At 36.7% G+C, this 25,423-nt stretch overlaps 1 protein-coding gene and 1 long non-coding RNA gene across 2 annotated transcripts; one reads left to right on the forward strand and one right to left on the reverse strand.

Annotated features, from left to right (window-relative positions):
• Nucleotides 1-202: 202 nt before the first annotated feature.
• Nucleotides 203-2,080, forward strand: LOC149547869 (uncharacterized). The gene is made up of 2 exons (XR_016354427.1): nt 203-405; nt 1,495-2,080. It is a non-coding gene; the product is annotated as an uncharacterized LOC149547869 (long non-coding RNA).
• A 3,714-nt stretch (nt 2,081-5,794) lies between these two features.
• On the reverse strand, nt 5,795-23,012 carry LOC149547870 (RNA-binding NOB1-like protein). Its single transcript, XM_089791920.1, has 5 exons — nt 22,555-23,012; nt 21,103-22,333; nt 13,479-13,647; nt 6,427-6,546; nt 5,795-6,328 (listed from the first exon to the last, which is right to left on the reverse strand). Exons 1-5 carry the CDS (start codon nt 22,868-22,870, stop codon nt 6,182-6,184), a joined length of 1,983 nt encoding a protein of 660 aa, XP_089648046.1. The 5' UTR covers nt 22,871-23,012; the 3' UTR covers nt 5,795-6,181.
• Between the last annotated feature and the right edge of the window lie 2,411 nt (nt 23,013-25,423).

The raw sequence follows: 25,423 nt of genomic DNA on the forward strand, positions 1-25,423 counted from the left end.
GCAAATCACATCAACCACCTATCCATAGTCAAGACTTGGCATGAAAGGAATCTTGAAGTCATCCTATGATCTTCTAGCAATCTTAGCGTACACAAGACTTTATTCAAGAGAGGATAAGATATTTCAGTATTTTATTCTACTGTTTGGTGGGCTATAAAACACACATCAACATATACTTTTTTTCAATTATCAAGTCTGTGCCTTTACTCACGCCCATTACATGGGGAGAAGGTTTATATGCAGCAACTCCTCTTGTGCACTGGGAGTTTAGGCTTTAGAGTGGAAGCCTGGTCTTTATACCTGAAGTGGAATCATCGTGTGACCATGGGAAGTACAGATAACATTATAGCCTAGTATCGAACGAGTCTACTAGCTCGGTGTGCCTATATTATCAATATGAATCTGGTAATAGTACATTCCATTTTGGCATTATTGTCCAACTCAATGCATTATGCATATTTTTGCTATGGATGATGGTAGTGGAAATTTGAACAAGCATTATTACTCTAATCCAGCATTCAGATCTAGGTGTACTGTCATCATAATTTCTGGTATTAATTATAAAGAAATTAATTTAATAGAGCTTTCCATTGTTTTTTAAAGTATGTACTCTCTGTACGAGAGAAAAAGAGGACAAAAACTATTGAGAATTAATACAATTTACGGTTGCTTCAATTTGCTCCACAATTATTAGCTCTGAAATTCGTGGTTGATATGAAGGTTGCTAGAGTTGTTTGTTGAATCCATGAGTTTTCCAACAACATTTTATGCTCTAAACCTTTTAAATCCTGCAATTTATCAGTCATGTTTCTTGTCTTAATATTTACACTGAATATAGAGTGTAGTTCCAAGAAGCGGTATTAAGAGAACTCCACACATTAAAGAGAAAGTGGTTTTCCTTTTTAGCAGATCACGTAAGAAATGAATTGATAAAAAACGATACATGTATTTTGACGGTCTATCTTTATTCAGTTGTCTTTTCGCAGGCCTTACAGAAGAAAACTATAAAACAAACATTATTAATTGTTAATAAAAAAATAGTAAAAGCATTATGATGGTTTATCTTTATTAAATTATCTCTTTGTAGCCTTTATTGAATATGAGCCCAATAATGCGTATTTCAATTTAAAAAGATTTTTTTTGATTCGATCTTTTTAAGGACCATCTCTTTACTCTATCTCCATGCCATGCATATTGATCTGCATGTTACATATCCATGGATTCAATGGTTGTTATGGAATCAGCTCCATATAGTAGCATTCAATAGAGTTTACTATGAAATACTGGGAGACGATAGACTGGTCTATTCCTCACTAATCATGTTCTTTTCTCACCTCTGTGTGCATCTGGATATTATATCAAACTCTAGATTTTTGTTCAATCTGATTAAGTTCTTGATAAAGACACTCCATTATGATGCTCTCTAGAACTTGTGGGTTTCACTAGTAATCTGCAGGTATTGTATTATATACTAATTGTTCTAGTAACAAACAGGTGGCAATGGCAATGAAATTATGTGGTGGAGAAAATGCGGCCATGTGGACATTGCATAGAGCTCGCGAGATGTACCAGAATCGAATGCAAGAAAGTTTAGCAGCTGAAGAGCTTGTGTCACTGTTTGCTGGATGTGCAATAACTAAATCATTGCCTGATACTGTCTGCTTGATGTGCAATAACTGAATCATTCCCTGATACGTCTGTCAGACTGTTGCCTTCTCGTGATGGTGATCTTAGTGTTTCATCGTTGTTTAAAAACACAAATGAAACCTCCATAGTTGCTAGAAGTGGAAGGGTGCTTTTTCTGATTGAAGCAGTTCTGTTTGCTTGCATTGTTAGCAACTTGGGCAAAGATGAGCACTTTGCATATTGGTCCTGTGCATCTTGAAACATAACCAATTTGTTAAGAGCACAACAGCGTTCTTATGTTTTAAATAACCATCGTTTCTAGTGAGTATCAGGAGACAGATTACTGTTGGTCTTATCTGCTAATAAATTAGAGTTATTACAGTTGCACCTGAAAAGGTATACTGTCCCCTTTTACATTCTCTTGGGCTATGAGGACAATTATTTCAACTTCTCACACTTACATCAAATTCCTGCTCTTGAACTAAAGTCATGTAGATTATGCACATTATCAACTGCTATTTCAGATTCATCCAACAACATCTATATGCAATATGATAAAAACATCAATACGACTGCGAGCAATGTCTAATATATTGACATGAAATATGCTATTAAGTATGATCTTGTCACTCACAGTGATAGAGATTTGTTGCTTCTGATATATTATTATGTAAAATGATGCTATATCTGATATCGACAATGTATATATGCAATCAATATGGTATTGCTTGCACTAATTGGCTTTGTTATGTGTGATATAACAATGTAATTATGCAAATGGAAAAATATTGCTTTAGGCAATATGTTGCTGTTTAAGATTTCAACTTATATGCTTGCAACTTAAGATCAATACTGTTTCTGATGTGCATATTCTACGCTTGCAATTATTGTGATGTCTCTGATCTGCAATCATATCTTGCAACCTGTTGACTCCAAATGGCAGATGCTCAATAGAGAAGATCCAACCATGGATGTTGAGAGGGAAGTTCCAATATGATGTGTGAATGAATGCGATCCATTTCCCGTTTATATCTCCTAGTCGGGATTACAAGTCTTGTTGCAAGAGACATGACTTGTGCCTATTCATTATCAACCCTTCACTAATCACAACCTTTCATGATGACTTATACATTATTAGTGTTCGAGTATTGCAATTGCTAACTAATAATCATCGTACCTTCTCATAAATACTTTAGGAACTTCTATCAAGTCTTTGACAAATAGTTACCATTAATTGTATATGTTATGATATCCTTTTCTGGCTAATTCTCTAATCTAATTGAGCAGACCATATTCAATCTTCCTTATTGTTAAAGTTTTAGGTGATTGTACAACACCTATAGCTGGTTCTAGATCCTGTCCAATAATCATTTTAAGCAATCCAATACTTATCAATTGATTAGAAATTGCTCGTTTCCATTCATGATAGTTATATAGAGTGAGTAATGGAACTTTTGAAAAACCCATAATGAAATCAAATGATGACTAAAATCAATTAATAACTCCTTCAAATTATTGATTCAATTAAGAAAATTGAAATCCAAGTATTCACCAATTGCAAATATAGCAAAAAAAGATTTATTTTTAAAAGTGATATGCCCACTCCAAATCATTGAAATCTGATTACAGATCTGGAAAGTAAGGGAAAAATTATGCACTTTCAAAAAATATTGCCCCTGAAAATGTTACCGAATGTGCCTAAATAGAACCTTGAAAGTTGCAAAAAACAAGATTTGCAATTTTCAAAAAAATTCAAAAACAAAGATCCAAAATCACCTGCACCATTGTGTAGATTGTGAAATTTTACCCCAAAATTAAAAAAATTGCTCGGAAAAAGGATCTATACGAGGGAGATATCGTTGTTTGAAAATTGCCTCTGAAATTATTTTTTCTAAATCATTGTTGCCGTACCTTCAAAAATCAAATGGCTCTAGATTTGACCTCAAATGTCCGATTTGGATGAAACAAAATTTGATTTAATGATTTTTTGGACCTCCTCTATATGATGCCAACCTCTAATTTGCACCAACAAGCTCCAATTTTCACTTGCAATAGAATGTCAAAAAATATAACTCCCAAAATCTTCTTCAAATTTTGATGTCAAAATTGTCAAATGTTGCACCAACAATGAGTCAAACCAAGATTACACTTCTTGAGAAGAAGTTTTCACCCCATGAGAGATCTGATACTATGTTAGAGCTTTAGGTGACTCTACAACACTTGTAGCTAGTTCTAAATCCCTTGTCCAAGAATCATTTTAAGCAATCCAATCAATACTCATCAACTGATTAGAAACTGTTTGATTCCATTTATGATAGTTATATGGAATGAGTAATGGAGTTTTCGAAAAATTCATTGGATGTCAATCAAGTCCATTATCAATAATAACATTCTTGCATCTTCATACAATTGTCTTGTCAATCTCGTGGAAGTTTTCTTGGTCTTTCATTTGATCCTGGGGGTGTTGTAAAGTCACCTAAAACTCTTAACACTTATGGATTATGAAATCGGTAAATATGTCTTGATTGATCCTAAGAAAATCTGATATATTTGATTTCTTCTATTATCGGATTATCCTCTTTAAGTTTGATTCGAATAGTTGTTGTCAATAGATAGTTGAAATCAAGGTGATACCACTGATTGTTTTATGATTGATTTATTGTTTGATGTCTTCCTTGATTTGCATAGCAATCATCTCTTCCTCTGTTCCAATTAAAATTGTATCTTCAGTATGATCAAGCTGAATGACGTTACCATGCTTTCTTTCCATCAATGGCATTGATATATGATAGTTTCTATTTTGGGATATACATTCCTTAAGGATACTTCTCACGTAGGAAGATACAATTGATTACTATTTGTAACAACTACACATCAATTTAGTATGCAGAAAGGTTATTTGTGCTTCTTGATTGACTGTATCATTAGTAAACTTATCCTTTTGTGTCGGCTCGCTTCTATAGCACCAATACTATTTTTAGTCCCTGCCTCTTTGGCGAAGACTAATGTTTACAATTCACTCTGGACTATTAATTGGTTGCTTGAAAACTGGACAAATTTCCTTTATCCTATGGTACTCTTGATTTATTGTATTAAATGAAATTTTTTTTTTTTATTTGTCATTTCTCATTGGCTCCGCTGATTTTTTCCAGCAGTATTTTCCTTTTTCAGTAAGAAAAATTAGCAGAAAATTGAGTCCTGAAAAATTCTGCCACATATTGGATACATGTGTACTAAGGCACAAGCATTTTACAAAAGATGGAAATGTTTGCTTTTTATTACATGACTAATGGGGCAGTGCAAGAAAGAATGGCTTTCGCTATTTGATCTCTTCCATAGCTTCTGGTCCAGTTTCATCATTCTATTCCCACAAGGGCACAAAACAGGTAATTCCTTCTCTGCTATCACTTCTTATTCCCTTGTTTCTCACTAGAAATTGTGCCTCATCTTTCACAATTCATGATATTTAGAAACTTTCGCAGTTGTAGATTCTATTCAGATTTTTTTACCAGGGTTTATTGTTATGGTGCTTGTTATTAAAATATTTCTTTGATTTTGTAGTAGGTGATCATTTTACATAAATAGTTGGTAGTCAGATGGATGTGTAGAGTGCAGGGTTTATTTTTTGCAACTTACTATGTGGTATTTATCATGTATCGTACAAATGTCTCACAGGGATACAACATTTCCATAAGGTAATCTTGAGTGAGAATGATGGGGAATCATGGTGATCATAGTTCAGAAGACCATTAACAAGATGAGACATCTGTAGTATTTAGCAATCCAATGAAAGGAAATAACTTGGTGCTCAAGTAGGAATTTTATAGAATTGTTAACAAAACAATTAATAGCCAAAGATAACACACCAATACATATCATGCATATCATTCGCAGCAGAGAACAAATTGATATCATTCACAGCAGAGAACAAATTGAGAACATCTGTCACTTGTGTCATGGCGAGGGTAAATCTGAACAAAAAATTGACCTTCCACACCATAAGCATAAGTAGAAATATCAGATATGATTCTCTGTAGGAAGTTGTAAGTAAAATATTCCTCAGCTTATTAATTCTCATCATAAATTTGGTAAGAATTACAACAATACTAACTTCATACTCATGCCATAGACAAAAAGTAAAAAATAAACCTTACTCAAATGCCAAATGTGGTGAAAACTAATCTTACTCAAATGCCAAAATTGGTGAAACAATGAAACTTTGGTGAGCAACTGCCTCAAAAAACATGGAAGCAATATTCTCCAAAGCTGAAACTTGATTTTGTCCAAGTCGCTAGCAAACAAGATAAAATCATAAAACTAATGAATAATTACAATACTGCTTTATGATCTATACCACCTCTTGTGATTCAAAGTAAATCCTGGGGAGATCTGCTTTAAGATACAGTAATTAGACTCAGAAAAATGCTTACACATCCTCACTCTTTTGATATATAACACTGGATGAACCACCATCCATTTTTTGACCTTTGTACAGTCAGGTTGTTCAGCTGTGAGGAGGAAAGTATTGAGCTGCAAAACAACACCTTTCCTCCTGTCAATGCTTTCGACGAGAAAAATGATTGTCATTCGGATTTCTTCTACCACTGAAAACAGCTACAGTTTGTCGTATTGGGGCCTGCAGGGGTGCTCTTTTCTCTTTCACCTCAAAGCTAATCTCTCCAGAGCTCAGCAAATCCAAACCCTGGTTTACAAAGCATCAGGTAAGACACTGATTCTAAGAGATCATTTTGATTCATAGTCAAATGGCTGTAACAATGTTAGATATGAAGTGAAATTTACATGATTCGCTGATTTCTTTTTGTCTTTCGGATACAAAATTTTATGTGCAAGCTGATCTTCTCGCAGAATTGGATTTTTTGTTATCGCCTCTCTTCCACCTTTAGGCAGAGGTAGCGAATACTGCAAACAAAAGGATAAACAAATAAAACTCTTGAATCAAATAGTGAAAACAAACATTTTGCTATTTATAGATGCAAGGGAATAAGTGACGAATGATGTAGCAAGGAATGAAAACATAAAAAAGCATTGGAAATGGAACAAATGAAACCTCCACTAGCAGAATATCAATTCTCAAAAATACACAAACATATGTCGAGGATATGACAAAAACTGCAATTATGCATTAAGTGGACAGCTGACAAAAAAGTCATCATTTTATGAAATTTACATTTAGTAGATGGTATAGTAAGTCGTAATTGTTCCTTCTTGAACACATCACAATGCCATATTTTATTTGACTCCAATTTAACCATCTATTCATATTGTATCCAAAAACCAATGGAGCATTTGGAACCCGAATCAGCTGAGAACTGTTATGAAGCATGAAAGTCAGTCTTTGTTGTTGGTTGTAGTGTAATTTTCTGCATCTAAACCATAAGCTATTACCACTAACTTTGTCACTTATCAATGGCATACTATGAGTAGAGTGGTCCACATGACTAACAAAAATAAATAATAGAAACTCATCATTTGGCTCCAAACAATTGCTCCAATATAGCATTTATTGAAATCTTATTCAACTATGAACTTAAAGTTTTTTCAGTGAGGTTTATTAATCCAAAAACTGGCAACACTTAAGGATAAAAATTTAAAATCCACCTTGGGCTATAAGGTGTGCAGTTTGGTCCATCCTTCTCCAGATCTTAGTCTAGAGATCTACTGAGGTAATTTTGGCACTAATCACTGGAGAAGGGAAACTTTTTTTCAACTATATACATTCTGAGCCATAAGCTCCTGTTTTCAAGGAAATAGGACACTGACTTATTATATTATTAAATGCAGAGTACAATGCACACTGCTTGTATTAGTTTTGTAGACAAATGCACATGGTGACACTATTTGTCAATATTTCAGGAACATGTCCAAGGTCTGAAGAATGTCAAATTACCATTTCAAGCTTGCGCCTAAGAAATATAAACTGGTCAAAGAATTCTAGAGCTGAGAAATCAATGTATACACAAATAACAGCATCCTGTTCCACTTGAAATTATGTCTATGTTCCATGGAATTTCCAGGATGGAAACAGCGGAATATATTTTGGGGGCAGCAGTACACAAGGTCATTTTTATAGAGAAAGGTGTGTGAAAATTATAATGAGTGTAGTGAAACTTTTACAACTTCAGATGTATATGACATCAAAATTCAAGTTTGGACATTTGCATAATGCATAGAATTTGAAAATCAATATTCAATGTTCAATCATTTCAGTTGAGAAGCAATAAAATGATATTTAATTTCATTACAAATTTGAAATATGTAACAAAAAATTTGAAGGCTACATAATGTCTAGCAATAGGCTATTATAAAATATGTAACTTTCCCTGCCATCACTGTCCCAAAAACCTCATAGGTGGAGGAAAGGGAGGAAGTGTTGCAGTCTAAAAGAGGTTTGTAACACAATCAAAATGAAAAATTGAATTTTTGCCAGCACTTCCCTACAAGATCAGGAAAGATGATGCCTGCTCAGATTTTAAAAGAAAAGAAAACATTGACCCTTAAAACAATAAATAACAAACATTGGAAATTTTCTCAGCTTTTGTGTTTTGGGGCCCCCAAGTTAACGTCTTACTAAAAGCGTTATTATTTCTTAACACAAGGCCAAATATCTCACCTTCGAATTTTTATTACATCAAGATAACAACTGTTGGGCAATGATTCCTTATTGAAGTTCCAATCCATGTTGATCAGCTTTCGAGACATCTGTCACATTCTTGAGTTCAAGTGACATACTGAGGCATATGTTTTTTTCTGATGGAGAAAATGATCTCAACTGATCATGAAAATATATTCTTATCAAAAGCATTTTAGCATCCTCCCAATGAATTCATGGATTTCAAGATATATGAATATCATCACTTTTAAAAAAGAAAAATAGAATCTCATGCCTAAAAAAGACAGCCTATGAGGAGAAAACTACTGAAATGAATACAATTAAGAGATGCTGGTAAAAGGATGTAAAATATGAAATCATTTCTACTAGACTCCAAAGTACTGTACTTGGCTTAGAACAGGGATACAATTTCCTCATTAAAAGGGTTGTTGGAGTTGTTCAAAACAGTTGGAGAATAACCAGTTTTTTAAACTCAAAGGATGCCACGTGGCCCACAAATTTCTAGAAAGTTGCAACCATCAATGCAATCAGCAGTTCATAGACTGTTCAGTCTAGCAAACATAATTGAACTCATTTCATATTCATTGACAGCATACACTGTTATAAAATGAGACGATTTGATATGATAATTTGGCTATCATGATTAATATCATCAAAATTGAAGTACTTGATGAATTCAAGTTCTTGTAATTTAAGTCAGCAAAGCAAATACTTCATTCGCTGCATTGGACCCAAAATTGGTCAGATTTCTTCTTGCTTATAAATGAGCAACTGATAATTTCGAATCCAAATTTTTGATATGGACCTTTCTCTTATCCTTTGTTTTATATTTCGGAGCATTTACAAATATTCTGCCCCTATGTTTATTAACACGAGGCCAAACAAGCTCTCATGAACACTTAGTAGAAACTACTACAAACTCCTTATGAACAAACACATTAGAAGTCATCATGGAGGACCAACAGTCACTGCTTATAAAATTTACTTTATTTAGAAACTACATCAACTCTAAAAGCCACATATGAGACCAAGAATCACAGTTTAGAATTCCTCCCTAAATGTCCTCCTACGAATATGAACTTGGGTCTCCACCATGAAACTCAATGCTTGAACCAAATAAGCTTGTACTTTGATGAGACAAAGTTTTATCAGAAATTCAGAAAAAGGAACAGAACTCAGAAACTTGTAGACCATAATGATCGGTCCTCCTGAAGGGGTGACTTATTCTAAATGTGAAATTTGAAACAGACAGAAAATCGTTTCTTCTTCAAATCTGGGCATAGAAATTTTTCAGCCCACAATAAGGATATCCCAGCACTTATAAGAAGATATAGAGAGGGTCATTCACATAATTGGAGGCTTGTGTGAATGTTGCAGTAATCCAATTCATAGAGCTCAATTGTATGCAGGATTGGCAACATGACAAAAGTACAGGAACAACTAATTGTTGCATCCACCAACTGCACTTGATTTTGATTGAAAAAGATTTGATAGATAAGCATTTGCTACTGCCAACCGATTCCTTCCCGATCTCACAGTTTTCTGGGCTAAAATTCAGTGTTGTTTTACACAGCAACTCCCAAGACGTGGCACTACATAAGTTTTAACTATAACTGAATTTTTTGAGATAACATAATTGTGTTCAACATTTGTGTGTCCTCAGATTCACTCTATCCAATCAGGAGAATCTGAAAATGTAATGAATGAGCTTTGGATGACACACTTATCTTGTCATCATCATATTTGCCTCATCTCCTGCAGACTTATAGATACCTTCTAATGGTTCTATGATTGATAAGGATCTGGAAACGACTTTACTTTGACAAGATGGAAGCTTTCCCAGAAATTCAAGAAAAGAAACAGAACCTAAAATCCTGCAGAATGAAATCGTCAGTCTGCCTGGAGACAATTTCATCCTGACAGCAGAAGCAGAATTGAAATGCAAAATAAATATTAAAATTCTTTTTTTTCCAGTTTGGAGCATAAAGACTTTTCAGTACATAGTTCGGATATCCAAGCATCTATATGAAGACATGATGATGCTTCACATCATTAAAGGCTTCTCCAAGTGTTGTACTGATTAAATTTGCAGAGGTCAGTTCTACAAAGAATTGGCAATTCTGCAAGAGTAAAATAAAGACTAAATGTTGTGTCTTACCCTGTACTTATTTTCGATCTAATAAGACTGGATAGATGAGCAACTACCGCTACCAACTGCTTTCTCTTTATCATCATTTTTCCAGGCTAAAATTCAGTTTTGATTGAGTTCAGTTCTCTCAATTTCAGCATCTTAGTTTTCAGCTTAAATGACATCATATCATCTTGATCCTTGACTATCATTTGATTTATTCAAGAAGCATTGTAGTTAAATTCAGTAATTTACAAGTTTCATTTAGTTGGTGACATCATGGATCATTCTATGGAAACCAACAGCTCCTATACCAAAAGACTTGCCATGATCACCACAAAACTCCAGTTGAAGTACAATGTACCCATTCCCATGCTGTACATTTACCAAGGTTGCACGGGTGCATGGGTGGGTACGGGTACGCATATTTTTCAAAATAGGGGACGGGGGTACATGTGTATGCCTAATTTTTTTTATATAACTAATATTTTATAGAAAATATAAAAATCAAAATATCTGTCATGGGTCATGACATAGAGCATTCAAAACAAGAAATTTGAAAATATGAGCCATAAGTCAAATTATTATATATATATATGCTATTGCTGAATGTTTAAAGTATTTTTCATAATAGGGGACGGAGGTACTTGGGTATGTCAAACTTATTTAAAAATTATACTTTTAAAATTTATATTTATAAAAAATCGGAAACTATGAGTCATGACAACGGTTTTTCAAAACAAGAACAGTGATAAAGTTTGCAAATGTAATGTATTGTTTTCAGTTTCAGATTTGCTATATGTTTGAAATAATAATACATGATAAATGCTTAGATGCATAACAAAGAAGGCAGATGTTAAACATGAACAAGAAGATCCTAAATCATTTGACAATGACATATTGCAAATGATAAACTTATGACTTGAACAGTAATAAACTTTATTGTTAATGAGTATCAAAGTTTCAACCTGATTTGGTATTGAATTAAGTTTGATAAACAACAAGCTAATACAAAAACAAAAAACCGAAAAAAAAATCAGAATCTTAATCAAGGTCCTTAGCTATGATGCTCTCCACCGAGTACCAGGGGTGTGGGTACGAGTACCCATGCAACCTTGACATTTACGTATTTACCCTGATACCTTAAATTCAAATGGTGACCCTGTCTCTGTAACCACCATCACACAACTATGCAGTACATGCTAATATACCAAGGCAATTTTTGTTATACAGTCAGATTACTTTCTACTTTTGAGTTTTCCAAATTTACAATTTTGTAGTTCTTTAGGATTTTATTCTAAATTCTTTAATAGTTATGAAATATGTTTATATTCACATTTCTCAATAACTTGAAATTAACATTTTGGAGAATTTTCCTGTTTTCCAAAACACTTAGAATTGCATTTCTAGAAGTTTTTCCATCTATAAAATGTTCTGTTTTCCATTTGAAGTGGTGGATTCATAATATGCTTGCACTGGCACATATCCATTAATTCTAAAAGCCATCCTCAAATCTCATACTACTTTTTATTTGAAATTGCAGTTGAATGGCTCCAGATTACTAAGCAATCAGAACCCATCATCCAAAACTCGATCCTTTGACCACTGATCATCATCACCACTCAGGCTACATGGAATGTCCCCAAGCAATCCAAATTGCCTGATACTGAATTATAAATTTGTGAAGGAGATACTTGTCATCGGTGAAAATTCCATTAAATATTTCATAGCCATCTAATTAGCTGATTGCCCTGATAGTATTTTTTCTTGTATTCACTTAGAACCAGGCAAAGGCATTTCCGAACATGATCTTGTATGGTGAATTAGAAATCTGGTTCCGTTGCTAGTGAAAGCAGCCTATTTCTTCAGCCTTGGATATATGAAATCAACTCCTTTCAACCTTCAAACTAGCAGCTTGGCAATAATTTTATCAGCGTGGTTATAAAAAGCTTTCAGGTGCTAAGCTACTACCATGTCTTTATGGAAGGCAGCACTGGATCAATTTATTGATCCTTGCACTAATCAGCAGCCCAAAAGAGAGTGTCTTAAGGTCTTTTTACGAGGACAGAAAATATACAGAACCTACATCAATAATGTCTGGCATAGATTTGTAGAATTCAATATACAACACATCCTTACCTTTTGCTGATTCGCCTTTGTCAGTTGCTCATTTTACAAATAATATCATACAGAACCTACATCAATAATGTCTGGCATAGATTTGTAGAATTCAATATACAGCACATCCTTACCTTTTGCTGATTCACCTTTGTCAGTTGCTCATTTTACAAATAATATCCTTTGTCAGACAATCCTTTTAATATTTGAGAATGTGATCACAGTAGCCACAGCTGATAGACATTAATCTTTGGTAGAGTCTCTAGCTTCATCATCCAAAAATGACAAGGAAACGAATACTAGAGGCACTTTAACTGGTAACTATTCCAACTGGTACCCATTCCAAGTGAAATTGCCAGAGCTGATAAACATTTATCTTTGGTAGAGTGTCTAGCAGCTAGCTTCGTCATCCAAAATATGACAGGGAAAAGAATACTAGAGGCACCTTGACTGGTAATTATTCCAACTGGTGCCCATTCCAAGTGAAATTGCCAGACTTTTCTCTATGATTTTGCCATGTCCCCTTCTTGAAATAGGATTATATAATAAACAATAATTATCAAATTGAAAATATAAAAGAATAATATTAATAATAATGAAATATTAGTTAAGTTAAACAAAAGGTCAAAAGGGACAAATGAAAAGGTTGTCTCTCCCTGAAATGAGAGGTATAAAAGGGAGAGATAAGAACATCATTTGAGGATAAACGGAAGGATGAAGAAAAGGCAGAGCATAAGGAGGTCTTAAGGGGAAAGAAGGGGTTGAATCTGGAGAACTGAACCAGAACCCAGCCTTAAATAGGGGAGCCCAGTAACTTAAATTACAAGAAACATAAGAGTTTCATTCTTCAACTATGATTCTAAAATCATACTCAGAATGAGCTCTTCTTTATTCATCCACCTAAGAAAATAAAAATCAGATTTGAAAATTTATGACAAATTAATAAAAAATGGAAAGAGAAGTGATTTTGCATACTCTAGTGCCTCGGATCCTTATACGTGGTTGGCGACCAGCTTGCACTACACCATTCCCCCCTACAGTAACTGATATTTTCCTCAAAGTGCCACCATTTCCACACTTCGGACAAAAAATTCTGCTCACATCTGCAGTGACTCCATTACATGCATGACATTTCAGTACCCACCTGCAAAAAAATCAACTAATTATTTAAAGTCAGAAGTAAAAGATGCGAGAATTAGAATTAATTAGCATTTCACTTTTTCCCCTGAATAATCTAGCAGAGTGAGTCCTCCCCATCAAACAAAGAAAACTGCTGCTATATATACCAATGCAATCACTTCTACATCTCCTGTAATGTCCCCATTTTAGCAGTTGACCAAGTGTGTGTGCGTTAGCCTTGTTCTACATGGTCCCCAGGGCTAACGAAGGGTTTAATGGGATCTTGGAGTGTTTTGGCCTAGTCATTTTCAGTTTGGGCCAAAACGAAGTTGATTTACTCAGTTTCAGGCATACTTACTATTTTTAGTAAGTCGGCAGGACACAGTGCAGGTCAATTTTGGTGATTGGATTCGATACTCCTCGGCGAGAGCTTTCCGATGAGCTATCACTCGCATTATTCGGAGTCCGATTGCTAATACATTTTAATGCCTGAAGTTTTATTAAAGTAACGTCTAATTTAATTGTAAAATATTAAAGTGTTACTTTAATATTTATTTTATGGTGATGTGTACCCAAGGGAGACATAAGGGGTATTTTAATATATGTTTTATATTACACATCTTTATCCCACATTGCCCATATGAGTTGAGTGGACCCGTGGGAATAGAATAAAAAGAAGCATTTGTAGCTTCATTAGACAGGTTGAATATGAGAAGAAATTGGTGTGTGAGTTGCAGCTCTGTTCTTGGCATTTGAGGACGTCTATCCTCTCTTGTAACATTCTAGACGTCATTCCCTTGGGGTTTGGCCTTTGGAATTCTTTGTTATTGGCTTCATTATCAGGCAATTTAGTTGCATTTCCGGCTACAGGCAGATTTGGTATTTTGCTCATATCTTCTTCACTACTTGTCCGACGCTTATGCCGCTTTGAGGGAATGGTATTACGAAGGTAGTGGATTGATTGAAGGACAAAGTATTGTAGCAGCAAGTTTGAAAGCATGGGCTGGAGTATTATGTCAATACTGCTGAAGTAATTAGTGAGTTGTTAAATCTGCCATGTATTTGGTTTTATGAATTCTGAAAATAACATTTTATTAGCAGCAGTTCATTTCCACTTTGCATATTATTGTAGTTTCTTTCTTGTTTATGTTGTATGATACCAATTCCATGCACAAAACACAACAAACAAATAAACATTTGATTTCCGGAGTTAAATGGAGAAATAAGAGGTTGCATGCAAACTATTTGGCAAAATTCCTTTCAGCAAATTGGTTTAGTTTTTTGGGACATCCAAAGGTGCCCATTACAGTGGTATCAGAGCTATAAATCCTGCCATCCTGTGGAGGTCTTATAGGGAATTTGGAACAGTCGGATAGAGAGAAAAAGTAAGTAAAAAACACAGGCTAAGCATTTATGTTTGAGCATGCGACAGGGGTCTTATAATTTCCGCGATACCAGAGCAAGACAAAATAGGATTTCAAACTTGCAAAGCAAACAGTCTAGTACATCCGTGCAGGGGGACATTGAATTCAACCATATAGACACAGAGGAGATATTCTGTGATCAGGACAATAATATGGGTGATCGAGATGACAGGAATACAGGATTAGGCGGAGGCCGAAATGCTGGTCCAAATCAGGGGGAGGTACTGTTTCGACGGTTACTGGATACATTAGAACAGGGGCAGCGTATGCAGCAGGAGCAGAACAGGCGAATGGACATGATGTTGCAGCTCATGGCTAGACAGATGGGTGTCAATATTAATCCAGGTGATCCCAACAACAGAAACAATAACAACGAGGGAAACAATAACAATGGGGGAAACAATAACCATGAAGGCCAAGGCAACAACAATGGTCCTGAGAATAACATTAATGGTAATAATGGACACGGCAACAATGGGAATGAGGCTGATAACTTTAGAAACGTTGCACGCCCAACACGGATTGCGAGCTCGAGACCTCTTCTACCCACTTTTCCACCCAGAGATCCGGTTCATCCAGTAAACGAACCGCAGATTACCGAGTTACAGGATCAGTTCAGGAGGGACTGGGAGGCTAGTGGACCAGAGTTTCAGGCGGATATTTCTCTTAGAGATTATATGGACTTGAGGATGAGACACATGCCTAAAGCAGGAGGGAGGAATCAAAACTTTGAGCTGAGGAAGAAAGTTGGAAAACTTTCTTTACCTTATTACGATGCTTCAAGGAAGATGACTGCACGAGCTTGGGTGCAGAAGGTAGATACATACTTGCAGCTAAATCCTATGCCTGAGGAGGAGGCTATCAAGTATGCGGCTATGCACTTGGATGGCGTTGCACATGAATGGTGGCATCATGGCATGGTGACTTTGGGGCATAATCAGATTACATCCTATGAGGAATTCACCGAAACATTGATTGGGAGATTTGACACTAAGGATCCCGAGTTACATTTCAAGGAGCTAGCACAGTTAAAACAGTCAGGTTCTGTGGATGCTTACATTGCCGAGTTTCAGCGCTTGTCTGTACTTGTTACTGATATCTCTCCTAGGAGATTGGTGGTGTTATTTTGTGATGGTCTTGCTGATCCATTACGAGGTTGGGTGAAGGGACATGATCCACTCACGTTAGCTGAAGCAACTAAAAAGGCACGAGATTTAGCCCCTTCGGTATACAAAGGAAAAAACCATTCAACAGATTCTTCCTACCGCAAGGACAAAGACAAAAAATCATTTCAGAAAGAGTATAGCAAACCCAAAGAAGGATCAAAAGGACTAGACAATGAAACCTTGAATGAACTTCGAAAGAAGAAGCTGTGCTTCCATTGTAGAGAGCCTTGGGACTTATCTCATAAATGTTCTCTCAAGGCTAAGGCAAATCAAATGGAGTATTTTTCAGCAGAAGAGTCAGAGTCAGAAGGGGAGGATCAGCACTCTGATTTAGATGAGGGTAACATTATAGAGGAGAGCAACATTCCTAAGGATGATAGATCGTTGGCACGCTTGACAGGGGCCCAAAAGGCAATCACATTTAAGGTCAGGGGTACTATCCAGGGGCAGAAAGTGATATCTCTTATTGACACTGGGGCTACACATAACTTCATAGATGCACAGTTGGTAGCCAGGAGAGGGTTACAGACAGAGGAGCATGATGGGTTTAGAGTCATGGTGGCTAACAGTGATAAGTTATTATGCACTCGGAAGATATCTAATCTTCGCATCAGGTTTGGAGATGGCTACGAGTTGGAGGATGAGTTCTATGTTGTGGACATGGGAGATTATGATGTCATCCTTGGCATGACATGGATGGCTTCACTAGTTGAGTTCACACTCAATCTAGCGAAATTGGAGATGAGATTCCAGCATGAGGGCAGAATTGTGGTACTTAGAGGGCTTTCAGATGGAAGTTGCAGAGTAGTGTCCTTGAGGAGAATGCAGAGACTTTTTCGTCATGATGACATAGAGTGGGCGGCAGAGTGCCACATTATGCCAACTTCACCAAAGCCACAAGAAAAGAGTCATCCACTGGATGTCCAAAAGATACTTGATAGACACGCTAAAGTATTTAGCGATATTCCTCATGGGGTTCCTCCTGACAGAGGGATGGAACATGTTATTGAGCTCGAGGAGGGAGCCAAACCAATTATGATTACTCCCTATCGTCATCCTAAGAAACACAAGGATGAAATAGAGAAGGCGATTAAGGATTTGTTGGAGATGGGGCATATCAGGCCCAGTAAGAGCCCTTTTGCTTCAGCAGTAGTATTGGTAAAGAAGAAGGATGGGACGATGCGCATGTGCATCGATTACAGGGCACTGAATAAGAAAACAATTAAAAACAGGTATCCCATTCCTAGGATTGATGAGCTGATTGATGAGTTGCATGGGGCATGCTTCTTCACCAAAATTGATTTGAGATCCGGATACCATCAGATCAGGATGAGAGCAAAGGACATTGAGAAAACAGCATTCCGATGTCACTATGGCCACTTTGAGTTCATGGTTATGCCATTTGGTCTAACCAATGCACCTGCTACATTTCAAAGTTGTATGAACCAGGTATTCAGGAAGCAGCTGAGGAGATTTGTCTTGATCTTCTTTGATGACATCTTGGTCTTCAGTAAGACCTGGGAGGAGCACTTACATCATCTAGAGGAGGTGTTATCTATTCTGGAGAGAGAGTCATTGTATGCCAAGGAATCTAAATGTGAGTTTGGCATGATTGAGCTCCTTTACCTGGGGCATATCATTAGTGCAGATGGCGTTCGGGTTGATCCCGAAAAGATTAGAGCTATTGTAGAATGGCCTACTTCCACAAACCTTACACAGCTTAAGGGATTCTTTGGTTTATGTGGTTTTTATAGGAGGTTTGTTAAGGGATTCTCACAGATTGCTACACCCTTGACAGATCTTACCAGGAAAGGAGCCTTCGTGTGGACAGGGGCAGCACAGAGGTGTTTTGAGCATTTCAAGCAGGTAATGTCTTCATGTCCAGTTCTAGCTCTACCGGATTTCACAAAGCCTTTTGAGCTTCATTGTGATGCATCAGGTGATGGGATTGGAGCAGTATTGATGCAGGAGAAGCATCCCATTGCATTCGAGAGTAGGAAGCTCCGAGGAGTTGAGAAAAGTTATTCTGTCTATGACCGGGAGATGTTGGCCATAATGCATGCATTGGCCAAATTTCGATCATATTTGGTAGGTGGATGTTTTGTGATCAAGACTGATCACAACAGTATTAAATACTTCATGAGCCAGCGTGATCTTAATGACCGGCAACAAAAATGGGTGACTAAATTGCAAGCTTATGACTTTGACATAGAGTTTGTCAAAGGTAAGAAAAATGTGGTGGCTGATGCCTTATCTCGGAGACCTCACTTATGTGCTCTGGCAGAGATTTCAGGAGATTGGAGAGATCAGATTATAGAAGAGTATGTTGGAGATGCTTGGGCTTCTGGATTGATTTCAGGTACCATACAGGATGATCGCTATGAGGTGATAGATGGATTGATCAGAGTTCAGGACAAGGTTTATTTGATTCCGTCATCACATTTGAGAGAGGCGATACTGAAGGCATTTCATGATGCACCCACAACTGGACATCCGGGGGTCTTCAAGACCTACAGGCAGATCCGAGAGCGGTTTTTATGGAAAGGGCTCAAGGATGATGTTCAGAGGTATGTCAGGGAGTGTGTGTTTGTCAACAGAATAAGGGAGAACACACATTTCCTGCAGGTTTATTACAGCCCTTGCCCATTCCTGATAAGAAATGGGAAAGTATTTCGATGGACTTCATCACTGGTTTACCACGAGTGCAGGGAAGGGATTGCATCTATGTGGTGGTGGACCGCTTGACGAAGTTTGCTCACTTCATTGCTATTCCGTCCACTTACACAGTAGCACAGGTGGCAGATCTTTTCTTTAAAGAGATATTCAGGTTACATGGGTTGCCCAGATTCATTGTCAGCGACCGGGATAGTAAGTTTATGAGTGTTTTTTGGCAAGAGTTGTTTAGGTTGTGTGGTACAGATCTTACACCTAGCACTAGTTATCATCCGCAAACAGATGGGCAAACAGAGATTGTGAATAAATGGGTGGAAGGATATTTGAGGAACTATGTAACTACACAACAAAAGGCTTGGATCAGATGGTTGCATATGGGAGAGTATTGTTATAACACCACTTATCATATGTCCATCAAGATGACTCCTTTCATAGCACTCTATGGTTATGAAGCATCTAGCTTCATGGATTTAGTTTTGGGGGACAGTAGAGTGCCCAAAGCCAAAAACTTATTGCAGGATAGTCAAGACATCCTGAAAGTGCTCAAAGAGAATATACAACAGGCCCAGAATCAACAGAAATTGTATGCTGATCAGCACCGAATAGAGCGCAGTTTCGAGGTAGGGGATATGGTTTACTTGAGGCTACAACCATATAGACAGTCATCGCTCAAGAAGAGCGGAGCTGAAAAGTTGAAACCTAGATTTTATGGTCCCTACAGGGTGATTCACAAAGTGGGCCAAGTCGCCTATGAGCTTGAGCTTCCAGAGGGCAATCGAGTGCATAATGTGTTTCATGTGTCTAGGCTTAAGAAAGCCATTGGTCAGAGTGTAGTGCCTTCTGCAGATTTACCCCCTTTGGATGAGGAGGGGAAGCTTGTGTTAGTACCTGAGGCTATTTTGGATACCAGAGAGAGGAAGCTTAGAAATAGGATAGTGAAGGAGTATTTGGTCAGATGGAAAGATCTGCCGGAGGAAGATTCTACATGGGAGAGTGAGCAGGTTATTCAGCAGGCTGGACTGAGATTGCTTGAGGACAAGCAATTTCAAGGGGGGCGGACTGTAATGTCCCCATTTTAGCAGTTGACCAAGTGTGTGTGCGTTAGCCTTGTTCTACGTGGTCCCGAGGGCTAACGAAGGGTTTAATGGGATCTTGGAGTGTTTTGGCCTAGTCATTTCCAGTTTGGGCCAAAACGAAGTTGATTTACTCAGTTTCAGGCATACTTACTATTTTTAGTAAGTCGGCAGGACACAGTGCAGGTCAATTTTGGTGATTGGATTCGATACTCCTCGGCGAGAGCTTTCCGATGAGCTATCACTCGCATTATTCGGAGTTCGATTGCTAATACATTTTAATGCCTGAAGTTTTATTAAAGTAACGTCTAATTTAATTGTAAAATATTAAAGTGTTACTTTAATATTTATTTTATGGTGATGTGTACCCAAGGGAGACATAAGGGGTATTTTAATATATGTTTTATATTACACATCTTTATCCCACATTGCCCATATGAGTTGAGCGGACCCGTGGGAATAGAATAAAAGGAAGCATTTGTAGCTTCATTAGACAGGTTGAATATGAGAAGAAATTGGTGTGTGAGTTGCAGCTCTGTTCTTGGCATTTGAGGACGTCTATCCTCTCTTGTAACATTCTAGACGTCATTCCCTTGGGGTTTGGCCTTTGGAATTCTTTGTTATTGGCTTCATTATCAGGCAATTTAGTTGCATTTCCAGCTACAGGCAGATTTGGTATTTTGCTCATATCTTCTTCACTACTTGTCCGACGCTTATGCCGCTTTAAGGGAATGGTATTACGAAAGTAGTGGACTGATTGAAGGACAAAGTATTGTAGCAGCAAGTTTGAAAGTATGGGCCGGAGTATTATGTCAATACTGCTGAAGTAATTAGTGAGTTGTTAAATCTGCCATGTATTTGGTTTTATGAATTCTGAAAATAACATTTTATTAGCAGCAGTTCATTTCCACTTTGCATATTATTGTAGTTTCTTTCTTGTTTATGTTGTATGATACCAATTCCATGCACAAAACACAACAAACAAATAAACGTTTGATTTCCGGAGTGAAATGGAGAAATAAGAGGTTGCATGCAAACTATTTGGCAAAATTCCTTTCAGCAAATTGGTTTAGTTTTTTGGGACATCCAAGGGTGCCCATTACATCTCCTGAATACAAAAGAATTATAAAGAACAAATACCCACCTGTGCAGTTGGTTCACTTGGATGCCATTTGGAGACAAAAGTCTTAGTCCCATCTGAAGAATAACATTTTGCATTGCAAAATCATTTGTTGCACATGCAATGGTAGAATTTGAAAACGGCCGCAGACTCCAACTTTGCTCACTAGCACTGTCCTCTTGATGGCTTGTTAAATGTCCATTATCTGAACTCAGACATTCCACTTGACTTGCACCACACAATTCCTCTGTGTCATCTCCCATATCATCTACCTCTAGTTCTATGCTCTCATCCTCCGAACTCCCTTCATCAATGAGATCATGTACCTCATCCACACAAAATTTGTCTGCAATATGATGCTCCCGCAAACATTCAGAATTTTCTCCTTCTTTTATGTTTAAATTAGCTATCTTGTTAATGGAATCTGTGTCATTAGAAGATACCAAGCTACCATGAAGTCCAGTCTCGTTGCTATTATTTTCACCACTGAATAAGTTTTCATGCTTAGCCTCTTTCTCAATAGAAGCAGTTGTATTTTCCTTTGGAGTTTCAGTTTCAAGTTGAGGCATTTCATTGGAAACATCAGTTAAAGTTTCTGCTTCTAGATTTTCATCTGCAGCAGTTGCCGACTCCACCGATTGTTGAGAAAGTGCCTTCCTTGCTTGCCTTCTTATATATCTCCTTCTAGTGCTTCTACAGACAGCCGGTTGCCACTCTTCCATATTTTCCATAGACTCCCCTTTAGAGGCATCAATTCCCTCAGAAACCATCAATTTGCCATCAATCTTAACTTCACGTTTTTTAGGCTTTTCTTTTCTAGGCTTGTTTATTTGGTTTACACCTGCCTCAAACTGTCCTGCAATAGTAACTTTGGACTGGTCGTCAGCAACATGTGGAAGCTCCACCTGCCGTGCAACTGAAGCTTTGGTTTGCTCATCAACTGATACCCCACAAACCTCTGGTGAATCCAATGTCAAGTTTTTCAATCCTAGAATACGAGATTGGGTGATTTGATTTCCATCCATTGTTCTTTCCAGATCTTTCCATTCATCTAAGTTTGGCACATTAGATCCCCACCCAGGAAGATCCTTCTCAGGCAACCTTCGAACCCTCACTACATGAAGGGGAGGGGGTTTAGTTCTGAGATGGGATGTCCCATAAACTTGAGCTTCTAGGGTATATGTTAAGGCTAGAAGCTTAAGATCTACACCTGAAAGAGACCGTAAGTCTCCTGTGGCTCTGGCGAAACTGATAACTGTCAACAAACAAATTATCAGGCAGATGATTACGATTCCTTCAAAGAAGAAGCATATGAAATCAAAACTCCATAAAAGTGCATAAATGCAATATCATAGCATCTACAGTGATAGAAACTAAACAGTATTCAATTTAAAAACCAAATCGACTTTAGTGTGTATCCTCGAAACTCAACCTTGTATTAATGCAATAGAGAAAAAGAAAAGGCCACCAGCATACTCTGTTTAAGTGATTCCTCGGATGGCTCCATGGTGTGTAGGGTGAAAGGCATGAAGGCCATTCTGTGACGAGTAACAGGGTCTTTAATTTCATCGAGAACTTCTTTGACAGAGACCAGTTTCTCTGCAGAGCGCATAACTTTTTCCCCTCCATCGATGAGAGAGCTGCTATCCACCACTACCACGCTGATACCCTCACTCGATTTGAAGCTAGCATCCCGTACATCTTTCGGGATGACCAGCTGATCCTTTGCTGATGGCAAAGTTGCCTCTCTTCTCGCTACATCACTCCAAACCTTTGGCTTCTCATCGGCCATGGCTGTTTCCTGCTCTTCGCTCGTCTCTAATTTACAACGATACAATTATTTTTTAGTCAGATAAAAACCCTAAACCCAAACACCGGAACCTTTATCGCTTAGGGCTCGATCAAAATTAATCTTGCGCTAAATAAACAAGAGCTTTGCAAGCTAGAGTCCCGGCTAAGGCAATATATAGATAAAAGTGGAAATGGAATATAAATATAAAGTGAAAATAATTAAAAAGATATAGAGAGATATTTTTTTTAAATGATCAAAGATTAAAAAATGTGTATGCATTTATGTAAAATGTTAAAATAGAGAATTGTATTTAATAGTTAGTACTTATTATTTAGAATGTAATTTTTTTTTTTTAAATAAAAAATTATTCAATCTTCAATTTTTTATAAAGATAAAATTTATTGAAACTTAAATAATAATCTAAAAACAAGTTTAAAACTAGTATTTACTATTAGAACATGGTACTTATTACGATTACCAAACATATTAATTTTGAAAAATTAAAAGCACAACTTGTTCAAAATTGATGTAGAGAAAATTATTTGAAAGAAAATGAAAAGACTATCGACAAAAGTGGATATGGCCAATAGAATAACTGAAAATTAAATTAAAAGTTAAAAAATTACTTTTAATAAGAAATTTTAGTTTCACTATAGTATAAAGACAAAATTTGAAAATTGTACAACTACCAAAAACACAAATTAATACAAAATAGATGGTCAAAAAATATAGTTATTAATAGGCAAGACTAACAAAAAGATTCCTTAGAGAAAACTCATTATCTATTTGCTATAAGTATTATTTCCCAACTATAACAAGAAAGATTTCCTTAAACAAAACTTATTATCTATTTGCTCTAAGCTTATCCAATGAAATGATATGTAAAGAACAACACTTGAAGGGCTCATGCTCTCCACTTGGCACGTCTACAAATTTAAGCTCTACACTAATTGGTCCCTATCATTTATTGTCAAATATTGATAGCATAAATTTTTTAAAAGAATTCTAGTCCTCATAACGTGGGATATTGGGAGAATAATGCATATTCTTGGTAGGTGGAAATGACATAGTTGACAAATTACTTTATTTTAGTTTTTGTTGGTAGCTTTATCTACAAGCAGGAGGAGGAAGATAATTGTGCGTTACAATAATGAAGTCTCACGTGGACCAAATCGTATTACAGGCATACAACTATTAAATAATATGCTCACCGTTCATATTTTTTTTAGAATTTTTAAAGCGGAAAAAACAAAAAACCACTGGCAAAAATATCAGTGGCCAATCAGAAAAAGAATAAATATTCAAATAAAATTAGAAATAATAGATTAGTCCACTGGAATCTATACGAACATTGGAAATCAGTTTTAATGTTTTCAGATGGCACAATTTTCACTGCAAAGAAATAGTTAAAAGGCATGCAAAAATAATAGTCTCCGCCTATAGATAGGTGGGACTAACAATTTAGACGTGCATAGAAGTATCCTTCTCGGCAAAATTATTTAGGTTAAAAAATGAGAAGGTTGTAAGGAAACTTGGCAACAAAGAATATAACTGTTTCCACATAACCCATAATAAATCTGAAATAAACACGGAATTAAAATCCACATGCAAGAGAATAAACAACATACCCACAAAATTGTGACACAAGATATACCCTGGGAAACCCTCATTGAGGGAAAAGCCCAGCCTCCAAAAGCATCCATCACCATGTATTATTCAGCAAAAATATCATTGCCATACAACCATGGAAGCCTTCATGGCCATAGCCACAACTGAGCAAACTATGTGAACAAGCATGAATCCACACATCCCATGCCATGCTTTCAACCTTCACAAATGCTCCCTTTGGCTAACCTGTCAAGCCTTGTCCCGCTTGACTCTTGCCTTTTGTCTTCTCCTTGTCACTCTCTCTCTATAACAACTACCCTTGTGGCTGCTTATATAGTAGCAAGTCCCACAAAACCACTAAGTGGTATTACATAAATCATGTGCTAAAACCATGTGCTACCTAACCCACTGACCCCACATTTAATATTGGGCATTTAATTCTTTTCCCCAATATTAAATAATTACATGAAATATTATCACAATGTTACAATACAACTCATCAAGAATATTCCATGAGAATCTTTACATGTTGCATGTCCATCTAGGCACAACATTACATAACAAAATAAAATATAACAATATTATGCAATGTTTGCAACACCCATTATCTCAACAATCTCCCACTTGTTGTATACATTGCATAGGGTCAATCCGTAGCCACATAAATGAACAAGGGAACAATCCCTCCGAGCACATCCACCATCATGGATCAAAATACACCAAGTGCTCCATCCTGGTACCCGCAACAAAATCAAAGTATCCAGCATCTCAAACATGAATGATCTCACCTCCTATTATGCCACTCCCACTAGACATACATAGAAGCCATCCAAAGAGAAAGCCACCCAACCTGTCACATTAGAAGATCATAAAATCCTGTACCAACTAAAATTCCAAGCACAAAAACCTGATCCAAAGGTAACCACATGTATCCGTAGTTGTCAA

This window comes from Cupressus sempervirens, chromosome 7, assembly GCF_028749045.1.
Source record: "Cupressus sempervirens isolate cs-2001-9-10 chromosome 7, ASM2874904v1, whole genome shotgun sequence".
NCBI lineage: Eukaryota > Viridiplantae > Streptophyta > Pinopsida > Cupressales > Cupressaceae > Cupressus > Cupressus sempervirens.

Excerpts from the sequence above, each read along its gene's own strand:
- LOC149547870 (XM_089791920.1), bottom strand. The coding sequence starts at position 22,870 with ATGGCCGATGAGAAGCCAAAGGTTTGGAGTGATGTAGCGAGAAGAGAG. Across the intron at positions 13,648-21,102 it reads CAAGTGAACCAACTGCACAG|GTGGGTACTGAAATGTCATG; the intron begins GTGGGTATTTGT and ends ATTTTTTTGCAG. Across the intron at positions 6,329-6,426 it reads AAAAGAAATCAGCGAATCAT|GGTTTGGATTTGCTGAGCTC; the intron begins GTAAATTTCACT and ends TTTGTAAACCAG.